This window comes from Chiloscyllium punctatum, chromosome 39, assembly GCF_047496795.1.
Source record: "Chiloscyllium punctatum isolate Juve2018m chromosome 39, sChiPun1.3, whole genome shotgun sequence".
NCBI lineage: Eukaryota > Metazoa > Chordata > Chondrichthyes > Orectolobiformes > Hemiscylliidae > Chiloscyllium > Chiloscyllium punctatum.
The window spans coordinates 14505468-14518692 of record NC_092777.1 but is presented as its reverse complement, the minus strand read 5'-3'; the positions used below and the strand labels follow the sequence as shown (position 1 = coordinate 14518692).

General features: G+C 43.3%; 1 protein-coding gene across 1 annotated transcript; it reads right to left on the bottom strand.

The window, feature by feature from the left end:
* Positions 1-3035: 3035 nt before the first annotated feature.
* Positions 3036-8924, bottom strand: LOC140463774 (melanin-concentrating hormone receptor 1-like). Its single transcript, XM_072558084.1, has 2 exons — positions 8837-8924; positions 3036-5456 (listed from the first exon to the last, which is right to left on the bottom strand). The coding sequence occupies exons 1-2, from the start codon at positions 8922-8924 to the stop codon at positions 4423-4425; spliced, it is 1122 nt and encodes a 373-aa protein (XP_072414185.1). The 3' UTR covers positions 3036-4422.
* Between the last annotated feature and the right edge of the window lie 4301 nt (positions 8925-13225).

The following is a 13225-nucleotide window of genomic DNA, read 5'->3' as shown; positions in this document are numbered from 1 at the left end:
ATAAATAATTTGGATGAGTTTGCGGATGGCACCGAAATCGGTGGCAGAGTAGCCAGTGACGAAGGTTTTCTAAGATTACAAAGGATCTTGATCAAATGTGTCAATGGGCTGAAAAATGGCAGATGGAGTTCAATCTGGATAAATGCGAGGTAATGCATTTTGATATAACAAACAAAGGTAGAGCTTATATATTTAATGGTAGGGCTCTGGGTAGTGATGTAGAACAGAGGGACATTTGGTACAGGTACATAATTCTTTGAGGTCTGTGTCACATATAGACAGGGTGGTTAAAAAGGCATTTGGCATGGTTGCCTTCATTGGTCAGTCCTTTGAGTGTAGTAGTTCGGAAGTCAGGTTGAGATTGTACAGGATAGTAGTGAAGCCTCTTCTGGAGTACTGTGTCCAGTTCTGGCTGCCCAGTTATAGGAAGGATATTATCAAGTTGGAGGGGGTTCAGGAGAGATTCGCCAGGATGTTGCTGGGTATGGAAGGTTTTAGTTTTTAAAAAAGGCTGGGACTTGTTTCACTGGAGCGCGGGAGTTTGAGAGGCGATCTGATAGAGGTTTATAAAATAATGACAGATATAGGTAGGGTTAATTGTAGTTGTCTTTTCCCTTTTCAAACTTATGAGGCATATTTTAAGGTGAGAAGAAAGAAATTTTAAAAAGACATGGGGCAAAGTTTTTTTCACAAAGGGCGTTTCATACGTGGAATGGACATCCTGAGAAAGTGGTGCATGTGGGTACGATTTAATGTTTAAAAGACATTTGGATAGATACAAGACAAGGAAAGGTTTGAAGGGATATGGGCCAGGAGCAGGCCGATGGGACTAGTTTAGTTTGGGATAATGTTCAGCATGGACCGAAGGATCTGCTTCCATGCTGTGTGACTCTATGGCTCTATTAAAAGGCCATATTGCACCATTCCTTTGTATTCCTCTAACTTCAGAAGGTTGAGGAGTGATTAAAAAACTGTTAAGATGACACACATATTTGAGTGAAGAGAGACAACCTATTTTCTCTGGTGGGGAAATCAGAATAAGGGGACATGATTTTAAAATTAGAACCTAGAACGAAGGGAATGCTACACAGCAGCAAGAGTAAAGGAAATCTGTATCCTCAGGAGGAAATGGATGAGGTGAGGACACTGTAACATCAGTTAGCATCACTGACAGTTGCCATGATGTGGGGGTGCCCGTGTTGGACTGAGTGGACAAAGTCAGAAGTCACACGACACCAGATTATAGTCCAAAAGGTTTATTCTTAATCGCAAGCTTTCAAGAGTGCAGCTCCTTTGTCAGAAGAGACTTCACTTGATGAAGGAGCAGCGCTCTGAAAGCTTGTAATTTCAAATAAACCTGTTGGACTATCACCTAATGTTATGTGAGTTCTGACTGCAAGGAGTGGGAGATGTTAGAACACTGTAACAGGAAGTCAGCATCACTGAGGAAACTGGGTGAGGAGAGAGGAAGTTTTCATAATATGTTTATAGTTATTGTAAGGGTAATAAATAGTTTTCAGAGTTAAAGATGGCAAGTAAGTGGGAACAAATGAAATGTATTTCTTATGGTTTGTGATGGTATTGTACATCATGGACATTACAAAAAAATGTTGTGATAGACATGTTAGGCTGAAGGGCTTGTTTCTATGCTGGATGACTCTAAAAGGCAGAAGATGCTGGAGGAAAATTGAAAGTTTTGGAGCTGAGAAACATCTAATAAGGAATGGTTAGTATGGATTTCAAGTGGGAAAATCTTCTTCATCAGCCTTATTATTTTTCTGTTGTGGAGATAACAGAGATAGTACAGAATGATCATGAATTAGATAGAATTTATCTAGAAGTTTCAATGGTCAGAAAAAGAACAAATGTAAACATTCTATAAATAACCTTTTACCTGCTATGTAACACTCCAAAGAAGGTTCCTGAAATGAAATGGTGAGGATTTAGACCTGCTTTGGGTTAGTTATAAACCACAGCTTCCCAATCAGCCACAAGGCTGAATGCTGCAATGTGATGGATTGCTGGGCATTTTGATAGTCCCATAGTTTATCAACAGTAATGACCAGGATACATAACACAACTTGAGCCCACATTCCATTTCATAGACTTGATGGGCCTCCTTCTCTGCTGTGCCAATCTATGGCTTTTTACAGCCCACCATGAGAACCATGAGTTGGATTCCACAGCAAAAAGCTCATGAAAACCTTTCTGGCCAACGGATGTTGTTACAGTAAATCTTTCTGTTTCATATTCGGTTAGTTATGGCTTTTTAACTGGGGAAAGGCTTCAGAAGGTCAAAGCATAAAGGGACTTGGGAGTCCTTGTTCAGGATTCTTCATAGAATCCCTACAGTGTGGAAACAGGCCCTTCAGCCCAGCGAGTCCACACTGACCCTTTGAAGAGTAACCCACCCAGACCCATTCCCCTATATTTAAACCTGACTAATGCACTCAACCTACACATCCTTGAACATTATGGGCAATTTAGCATGGCTATTTCACCTGACCTGCACAGCTTTGGATTGTGTGAGGAAACCGGAGCACACGGAGGAAACCCACGCAGGAACAGGGAGAATGTGCAAACTCCACACAGACAGTTGCCTGAGATTGGAATCAAACTCAGATCCCTGGCTGTGTGAGGCAGAAGTGCTAACCACTGAGCCACCATGCCACCCCTCTTAAGGTTAACAGACAGGTTCAATTAGCAGGGAGGAAGGCAAATGCAATGTTAGCATTTATTTTGAGAGGGCTAGAATACAAGAGCAAAGATGTATTGCTGAGGCTATAGAAGGCTCCGGTCAGACTGCATTTGAAATATTGTGAGTAGTTTTGAGCCCCGTATCTAAGGAAGGATGTGCTGGTAATGGAGGGACTGCACGGGACATTTATAAGAATGATACTAGGAATGAAGGACTTGTTGTAAAAGGAGTGGTTGAGGACTCTGGGTCTGTACTTGATGGAGTTTAGAAGGTTGGGGGGGGGGGGGGGGGGGGGAGGCATCTGATTGAAACTCACCCAATACTGAGAGGACTGGATAGAGTGGGCATAGAAACTCGATCCCAAGGACACTGCCTCAGAGTAAAAGGACAACCCTTTAGAACTGAGATGAGGAGGAATTTCTTCAGCCAGAGAATTGGGACTCTGTGGAACTGATTGCCACAGAGGGCAGTGGAAGCCAAGACATTGAGTGTTTTTAAAACAGAGATTGATAAGTTCTTGATTGTTAGGGAAATCAAGGGTTACAGGGAGAAGATGGGAGAATGAGGTTGAGAAACATATCAGCCATGATCAAATAGTGGAGCAGGCTCAATGGGCTGGATGGCCTAATTCAGCTCCTATACCTTACGGTCCTATGGTCTCACTGCAAACTATGATGTTTCATCTGGACTGCGCCATCGTTCTGTTACTGACAAATCTTTCCTTAGTTCCCCTTTTATCATTTGCTGTGTTGCTTCCAAAATATAGGATTTGAATTATTGCTGTCCTGTGTACTGGCTACAGTGAAAAGTGTTGTCTAACGTGCTTTACAGGCAGATCGTAACATACAAGTGAATCAGGGTAACAGAACAGGGTGCAGGATAGTGTTACAGCTGCCAAGAAGGTGCAGAGAGAGAGAGAGAGAGAGAGACCAACATTAACATTAAAGACTTTCCATTCAAACGTCTGATAACAGCAGGGAAGAAGCCATTCTTAAATCTGTTTGTATATGTGTATAAATTTTAATATCTTCTGCCTGAAGGAAGAGGGTGGAAGAGAGTGTATCCAGGGTGGAAGGTGGCTTTCACTATGTTGGTTGCTTTCCCGAGGCAGTGAGAAATATAGATGAAGTCAATGGAAGGGAAGTCGGTTTGTGTGGTGGACTGGGCTATGTTCACAACATCTTTCACCATGTTTGTGCTGTAGGCCACTATATTAGCATTCACATGATATGAAATGTCCATTTGCTATCAGGAAATCAGTAGACCCCAGCTCCACCTCAAATCCGTCAATGCATGCACCACAGTTTAAATGGTCCAATTCTATCCCTCAGGCAAGTCCAGTCAAAGCCTTTATCAGTGCTCAAATTGGAGTGATTGGGTGGGGTGGGTTGGGGTGGGGGTAGGGGCAGTTAATATGGGTGATGGGGAATGAGGGAGGACTTTGTAGTTGAAGAAACCATTGTGGGAAACTCCTCAGAGTTGTTCCTGTTTCCAAACAAGGAGCTAATTTACAATCCATGTGGAATTCCACTATATTCCCAGAAAAGCAGCACAAGATGTGTTCTGGCAGCAGTTCCGGAGAGTTCCTTGTATGCCTTGCGCTCATTTTGCCCTGTTATTCACAGTGAGATGTCACTTCTCTCACTTTAGGCTGTGGCTTTACCGTGAGCAAATGGAGGCAAGAAATCTCCTTGGCATCTCTAAAACAGGACATCGACCAACCTTCAGTGAACTGCACCTGGAGCAGGCAAAGAGTTCGGCGAGAGCCGACTCGTGAAACGCATTTGGTGTGTTGGCTCACTGGAGAGTTTGATGGACAGGCTCCCTTCCGCCACACTGTTGTTCACCCGGAACTGCTGATGGGCAGGGCGGACGGTCATTAGAAACTGGCGTTTGAAGGTCTCACTCAGGACGATGTACAAAAAAGGGTTGATGCAGCTGTTGGCGTAGCCCAAGCTGATGGCAAAGTTGTACGTGTAGAAGAAGGCGAGACTTGGCTTTTCAATGGTCAGGTGGGCCAGCTGAAAGATATAGTAGGGTCCCCAACATAGGAAGAAGGTTGAGCAGATGGCCACTGCCATGCGGGTGACCTTCCTAGTTCGCATTCGGAGGCTTCTTTGGGGTAGTGGGGCCACACTCGTGGACATGTGCTGAAGAATCTTGAAGTAAATAACACAGATAACAACCAGAGGGATGGCAAAGGCAACCATGAATTGGTAAAGGGTAAACCAATAGACATCAGTGGTTGGATTGGGCAGAAGTAAGGCACAACCAACCGTGCCATCTGGCAATGGCATTAGTCCTGTGTAGAGCCATACTGGGATGATGGTCAAGAAGGACATTAACCAAACCAAGCAGATCACAAAGGTTGCAACAGACGGTGTACGCATAGAGGTGGATTTCAGTGGGTGAACTGTGGCCAAGTAACGATCAAAGCTCATCACAGTCAATATGTAGGTGCTGGTGATCTGGCTATGACTGTCCAGGGTTGTTATGACGGTGCACAAAGCAGCTCCAAAATGCCAAGTTCCATTTCCAACAAGTTGATGGATGAGGAAGGGCATCCCTAGAAGAAACAACAGGTCCACTAACGACAGGTTGAAGATAAAGATGTCGGGCACTGTGTGCTTACACCTGAACTTGGTCTTCCTGACAATAGTGTAGATGACGATACAATTGCCTGTGATCCCCAAACAGCTGATGACCCCAAACACACTTGGCATGATGATGTTGGTGTATGGTGTAAACTGGTCAGAACCTGAAAGACAGAGAAAGATGGAGAAAAACAGGCATTTCCCTTTACAGTAGCTTTAGTCACATCAAGCTTATTGTTCTGAAGCTAAGCTCACGGGTACAGAATGTTTCCCCAGGAAATTGGCTACAGGTATGGCATTGGATTATTGCTGCAATAAATTAATTGAATAATCTAAAGGCATGATTCTTCTCCTCTCCCTTGAGTTTCAGTAAATGTGCTGTTTGTGTCTGAGAGTTACTGTTTATATGCAGTTTGCTTCTGAGATGCTACGTATTCAGTGTTCCACAGGGAGAATGCTGTTCGTAGGCACAGGTTGGCATCTTCCCCCTCTTTACTCTGGCTGTACTGAAAGGGCCATGAACTCTATAACACACCTGGTGGGAAAGCTGGATCTATGAGGAATCTTCGGCAGTCTCACAAGCTCATCAGCAAATAGTACAGTACATTGTATTTTTACAGTGAACCCACAGAACTCTGCATACAAGTTTGAGAAATTTGTGAGCTAATTTTGTCAACAAAAATTGGGTAAAAATTATGGACTAGATCAAACCCTCTCTAAATATATTAAGAGGATAGCCAAGTCCCTAACTTTTTTTTTAAAGGTAAGTGTAAGACGTGATGTTCTGAATGCAATTTGATTGGTCAAATTACCAGTTTTGAAACAAAACACACTTTATTCATACACTATAATTAAAATACAGACAAAATATAAATGAAATAAAAGAATTGGTTTAACTGTAACTCTATTGAAATGCTTAACAAAATTATAGTGTATACATATACTAACTACTACTGTTCGAATATGGTAACATCCCATTAACACACCCTTGGAAAAGGCAAATTCAGTAAAACAGGTTGGCTCACATGCAATTCGAGCAGCAGGAAGAGAATCCCAGCTTTGAGCTGTAACAGAGAGATGAATTAGAGCTTCCACACCCAACTTCAAGAAAGCTAAAACAAAAATCCTGGTTCTGTGGGAGATTGGCCCCACCCATTCAGGCTGCTTCTATTTTGAAATAAAACTCAAGGCCTCACAAGTTGTTTACTTTATTGGCTTTGGATCAGACTGCTCAGTCCCTCAACTTTCTTCATAAAAGTAAAAGAAAACAAAGTCCACCTCTTAAAGCCATTGTGTCATCACATAAGTATGAACTATAATCATAGTCATCGGAGTTTTTCATCTCATGAATGACAGAACTAACTGCATCTTTCCATCTTAGGGAGATGTTCTACATCATTTACTAAGCTCTTTGTTTTCCCTGTTTTTTGATGGTTGATCCTAAGTGTAAAGTTGTTTTAAAACGGCATGGTGGCCCAGTGGTTAGCACTGCTGCCTCACAGCGCTAGAGACCCGGGTTCAATTCCCGCCTCGGGCAACTGTCTATGTGGAGTTTGCACATTCTCCCCGTGTCTGCGTGGGTTTCCTCCGGGTGCTCCGGTTTCCTCCCATAGTCCAAAGATGTGCAGGTCAGGTGAATTGGACAATCTAAATTGCCCGTAGTGTTAGGTGGATTAGTCAGGGGTAAATATAGGGGGGTGGGTTCTCTTCAGAGGGTAGGTGTGGACTTGTTGGGCTGAAGGGCCTGTTTCCACACTGTAGGTAATCTAATCTAAAAAACCTGGTGGAACCCCACCCAGTGGAGAATGGGATACCTTTTGAGAAGACCGCTCATTCCTGGAAAGAAATCACTGTTCCTCTCTCAAAAACATTAACGCATTTATATACAAGATGAGCTTATTAATCTAAACCAATCTCTAACATTACTCAAATTCCATTACTTTTTCAGTTTGCTTTACTTAATGAAATCACAGATTTGCCTTTATAATGTTGTATTTCATCTACACACTCTTACAAATATACACACAAACCTTTACATACACTCCTTCAAATACATTCACAGATGTTTACACGCACCCTATAAAAAAATGTTTACACACACGCCTACACACACATCCCTATAGATGTACACACAGACATTTACACACCCTATAGAAAAATACAAACCTTTACACACACCCCTGCAGATATACACACAGAGCTTTACACACATCCGACAGATAAGATGAGAGGAGAAAGATTTAAAAAAGACATGAGGGCAATTTTTTTTAACAGAGAGTGGTTCGTGTGTGAAATGAACTTCCAGAGGAACTGAGTACAGTTACAATATTTAAAAGACATTTAGATAAGCACTGTACATGAATAAGAAATGTTTGAAGGGACATGGGCCAAAGGCAGGTAAGTGGGACTAGTTTAGTTTGGGATTTTGTTCAACAGGGACTGGTCGGCCCGAAGGGGCTGTTTCCGTGCTGTTTGACTCTATTCACGCAGACTTACAGAAAAACTCACAAATCCTTCCAAACATACCTATATTTATACACATTTCCACATACTCCTGTAGATATACATACAGACTCTTTCAAACATTTCTATACATATACATATTCGCAAGAAATTTCCTATAGGTAGCCATACAACTATACAGTCAACTATACCTACTCATGCAGAATCAGACATGAGTACCTCTCTCTGTACACATATTGAGACAGATATACATACATTGACAGTCAGACAAAAAAACAAGTGTTTAAACAAACTTTGAGCAGAATGCTGTAACAAAAATGTAACTTGAGTACGACAAAAACTCTTAACTGCTCTCCCAAGTGCTCATGCGTAAATCTGCTGCCTGGTACAGGATGCCCCTTCACAAAGCAGCTAGATCCTTCTCAGATAACGATAGAAGATCCCATTTTAGAGAAAAGTGGGGGGAACTTTTCCTGGCCAATTTCGATACTGAGACAAATTACCTGCCGTTACAGTGGTCCTTCTACCTTCCATCAGTGATTGTGCTGCAAAAGCACCTTCCTGACAGTAAAGGGCTGCGATTGGCGAGCACTTTCTTTGTCTGATGTTTCTAATGGTCTCTGCTTTCATTCTACACTAGTTCAATCTCGGAGCCTTGTATGTCACAGAGCTGATGTACAAGTTGGAGGAGGCCATTGGGCCCTGTTCTCCAAATAAGCTTCATGACTGAATGCCTTCTCATGCCTACTCCCTGTAACCCCTGCATAATCCTTTTTCAAATAATAGTCTGATTTATTGGAGAAAAATAGATGCTGGAAATCTGAAACAGGCAGCAGAAACCTTGCATCTGTGGAAAGAGGGTGGAGAAAGAATTTAATTCCCTCCAACAGTCTCTCAGGCTTTGGCCCTCACGCCTATTTCTTCCAATATATGTGTTAAACTATTGGCTGCTTGTTCCCTCCAATCCCCAGCCCCGGCGTTTCGCTGCACTGTCCCAAAACAGAATAGTTCCCGCTCGGAGTCCCTGCGGTTTCAGCTGCAGTGTCCATTGTACCCTCGGTGCGCACAGACTGCTCCTTACCGGACAGGTTTCCGATGGTCCCTCTCGATCCGTTGTCCGGGACGGCGACACCGGAGGAATTTGCTCGCCAGGTTTCCGACCTATCCATCTTCAGGGGAAGGAGAAGGGACCCAGCTGTTCAGATTCGAAGCTCGGCTGAGGGGTTGGGGGGGGCGATGATCTCAAAGGTGATTTACAACAGAGAATTCACCCCTACTTAAAAATAACTAAACTCTTGTCCACTGTCTCCATCTCTTCACTTGATTTCAGAATTAAAGCCAATTTATTTTTTTTAAATAAACCCAATTCCTCTGACTGTTCAATCTGAAAGTGTAATTAGTGTTCCTCATTAACGATAGCCCTTTCGTTCTCAGCCTGAATCTAATGAATGACACTGTCTGTGGGTTTCTCTCTCTCCCTGCCTCCGGATCTCTCAGTGGGTCTCTCTCTCTCTCTCCCCCTGTCTCCGGATCTCTCAGTGGGTCTCTCTCTCTCTCCCTCCCTCTCTCCGGATCTCTCAGTGGGTCTCTCTCTCTCTCTCTGTCTGTCTCCGGATCTCTCAGTGGGTCTCTCTCTCTCTCTCTCTCCCTGTCTCCGGATCTCTCAGTGGGTCTCTCTCTCTCTCTCTCTCCCTGTCTCCGGATCTCTCAGTGGGTCTCTCTCTCTCTCTCTCCCTGTCTCCGGATCTCTCAGTGGGTCTCTCTCTCTCTCTCTCCCTGCCTCTGGATCTCTCAGTGGGTCTCTCTCTCTCTCTCTCTCCCTGTCTCCGGATCTCTCAGTGGGTCTCTCTCTCTCTCTCTCTCTCTCCCTGTCTCCGGATCTCTCAGTGGGTCTCTCTCTCTCTCTCTCTCTCCCTGTCTCCGGATCTCTCAGTGGGTCTCTCTCTCTCTCTCTCTCCCTGTCTCCGGATCTCTCAGTGGGTCTCTCTCTCTCTCTCTCCCTGTCTCCGGATCTCTCAGTGGGTCTCTCTCTCTCTCTCTCTCTCCCTGTCTCCGGATCTCTCAGTGGGTCTCTCTCTCTCTCCCTGTCTCCGGATCTCTCAGTGGGTCTCTCTCTCTCTCCCTGTCTCCGGATCTCTCAGTGGGTCTCTCTCTCTCTCTCTGTCTCCGGATCTCTCAGTGGGTCTCTCTCTCTCTCTCCCTGCCTCTGGATCTCTCAGTGGGTCTCTCTCTCTCTCCCTGCCTCTGGATCTCTCAGTGGGTCTCTCTCTCTCTCTCTCCCTGCCTCCGGATCTCTCAGTGGGTCTCTCTCTCTCTCCCTGTCTCCCCCTTCCATTTAAAAAGACTCAGCATCTCGCGTCATCGAACTGGAGGTTACAAACTTCCCCACTGCGGAGGCGGAGGTGAGGGAAATAGAACAGGGAAAGTAATGGAGAGTTTATACCCCCAACAACAAGGAAATGATAATGAAAATAGGGAAAAAGAAAAGGAAACAGAACAGCAAGATGAAAAAATGAGAGAGAGAGTCAGCATGGGAGATGTAATAAGGATGGAGAGCAGAATGTGAAAGAGGGTTAGGGAGAGAAATAGAAGGTAACACGAGGCAAGTCTAGAACAACCACCTGGGAACCCAGGCAGTCACAACAATGAGGAGACAAACAGGGTTCAGCAGTTGGGAATCAGTGTCTGGATCTACTGACATACAGGACTGATTACTGTGGATTGATGGGCGCTGGTACAATTACAACATTTAAAAGGCATTCGGATGGCTATACGAATGGGAAGGGTTTAGCGGGATATGGCCAAATGGGACTAGTTCAGAATACCTGGTGGGTATGGATGATTTGGATCAAAGAGTCTGTTTCCGTGCTGGATGATTCTGTCATTGTAGGGTCCAGATTAATGTGGTGCTGGGAAAGCACAGCAGGTCAGGCAGCATCCGAGGAGCAGGAGAATCGACGTTTCGGGCATAAATCCTTCATCAGGAATGATAGACTGGGAACTTTTGAGGGAGAAATTGGGTTGGGTGTATAGTTCAGAGGTAATTCCGTGGGCTTTTGCCTGCTCTTCGGATGCTGCCTGACCTGCTGTGCTTTTCCAGCACCACTCTGATTTAGATTCTGGTTTCCAGCATCTGCAGTCCTTGTTTTTACCTCTATGTCATTGTAGTGTTTCTCAAAATTCCACATATTCCTCAATCTGTTAATGCAACAGTTTTACCAACTGCCCCACAACTTCAGACCAGTAAATATTAGCAAATCATGTCAGTTAATCTACACTACTCTTTCCTAATAACTATTCATTTTGTAAATTGTACATATAATTATCCGATAAGTGTTAAGTACACTATTATATGAGCCAGATTACTTAATGTGCACTCTTTTCGGTACAGATCACATGATAAATGAAGAACGATGTGAATATACAATCAGTATCATCATCTTCTCTACTGTCATGTAAAATACATCAGTCATTATGAATACAGAATTTGTATTCATATGCACAATATTCAATTTCGAAAGTTACTTGTGTAGGTGGGGGCTTAAGCCTGAAGATTTAGTTAGGGCATTGAGCATCATGGGAGAACAGAATGGGGACAAATGAGAAAGCAATCGGTACTAATTAAAGAGAATTGGAGATTATGGGATGGAATTAGTAAACATACAGAAACACACATAAATACACACACATACATAAACCCACATATACTCATATACATATACACAGTTCAACAGATGGTGTCAAATGTCTGGATGAATATCTGCCAATCTCTGTTTAACTAAAATATAAAGTACAGGTGAAGTATGATTAATTTCAAATTACAGAAAGTTGTGAATTATGTCTCACCCAATGGTTGTAATTTAGTTGAGGGCTAAATCAATGAAATGTACAGCAATGAATGCAGTTCCATAGAAACATTTCTTGGGTTCTTATGAATAAGAAATGCCGTTGAAACCTTTCTCCAGTGACCTAGTCAGACACATTTAATGATTGTAAATGACTCCCACTGTAATCAAAAAGTGTTCTTTACTTTCAGTTAACCCCTTCTCCTGAACATGGCAGATAGCTGAACTTAATACTTAAATTAAATACACAGTCCTCGTTAGACACTGATTTGTTGTTTGTGTCCCCCTGAGGACTGGTCTCCAACTCAATTGTTTTCAGAAGCTTTGACTCATACCAAAAAGACTTGTCATGCCTCTGTAATAAATTGGCATTAAAATGCTGAAACATGGTATTTTATTATCTGAAGCGAGTTCATGCTGTTCTCCCTGATGAACAACAAGTTAGAAGGATAGGCTGGGACTTTATACGCCGGAGTGTAGGAAGTTGAGGGGTGACCTCATAGCGGTTTATAAAATCATATAAAATAATTTGAACAAAGTGAATGGCAAAGGTCTTTTCCCTAGGATGGGGGATTTCAAAACTAGGGGGCATATTTTTAGGGTGAGGAGACAGATTTAAAGGGACCCAAAGAGCAACATTTTCACTCAGAAGGTGATTCATTTGTGGAATGCACTGCCAGATGAAGTGGTAGTTGTAGGTCCAGTTACAACATTTGGACAGGAATGAATAGGAAAGATTTAGAGGGTTATTGGCCAATTGCAGGTGATTGGGACTAGTTTAGTTTGGGGAAACTTGGTCAACTTGGGCAATTGCGACCAAAGGGTCAGTTTCCATGCTCTATGACTTCACACACATTTATACACACACACAGCTTCCATCTCTCTCACACACACACACAACACACACGTGCATGCGTAAACACACACATATACACAAAAACATAAACACACACAAACACACTCCCATACACTAACACTTACAAGCCTGGTGCAACTGTTTTGGCCCCGTGCCGGTAGTGTCCTTAAATTGATGCATCCACCAAGGCATCCTGCTTTTCCAAGCTTTCCTGCTTTCCCCATTGGCTGGTTTTTCCCCTCCCTCTGGGTCGCTGTTAAGTTCATGAATCTTCATGGCACAGATATGGGCATCACTAGCAAGGCCAGCATTTGCTCCTCTTCCTTAACTGCCCTTGCATTGAGTGTCTTGCTCAGCCATTTTACAGGATAGTAAGGGATCAGTGCCATATTTGTGGAGCGGTGATAACATCAATGGACTAGTTAATCCCGAACCTCAGGCTAACATTCTGGGGACAAGGGTTTAAATCCCGCCTTGGCAGATGGTGCAATTTAATTCAATTAAAAGCTAGTCTTATGGTTACCATGGAACGACTGTCAATTGCTGTTGAAAACCCATCTGGTTCATTAATGCCCTTTAGGGAAGGAAATCTACTGTCCATGGCCTCCATGTGACCCCAGACCCACAGTAATACAGTTGATTCTTAACTGCCCTCTGGGTAATTAGAGATGGGTAAAAAATGCTGGACCAGCCAACAATGCCCACATCCCATGAAAAACAATAAAAAGTAAGTCTGGAGTCACATAGAGGATAGGAGATTCCTTCTCTA

What these genes read in the sequence shown, in the direction of transcription:
- LOC140463774 (XM_072558084.1), bottom strand. Translation starts at nt 8,924, where the DNA reads ATGGATAGGTCGGAAACCTGGCGAGCAAATTCCTCCGGTGTCGCCGTC. An exon ending in GACCATCGGAAACCTGTCCG is followed by an intron (nt 5,457 to 8,836) that starts GTAAGGAGCAGT and finishes TCTGTCTTTCAG; the next exon opens with GTTCTGACCAGTTTACACCA.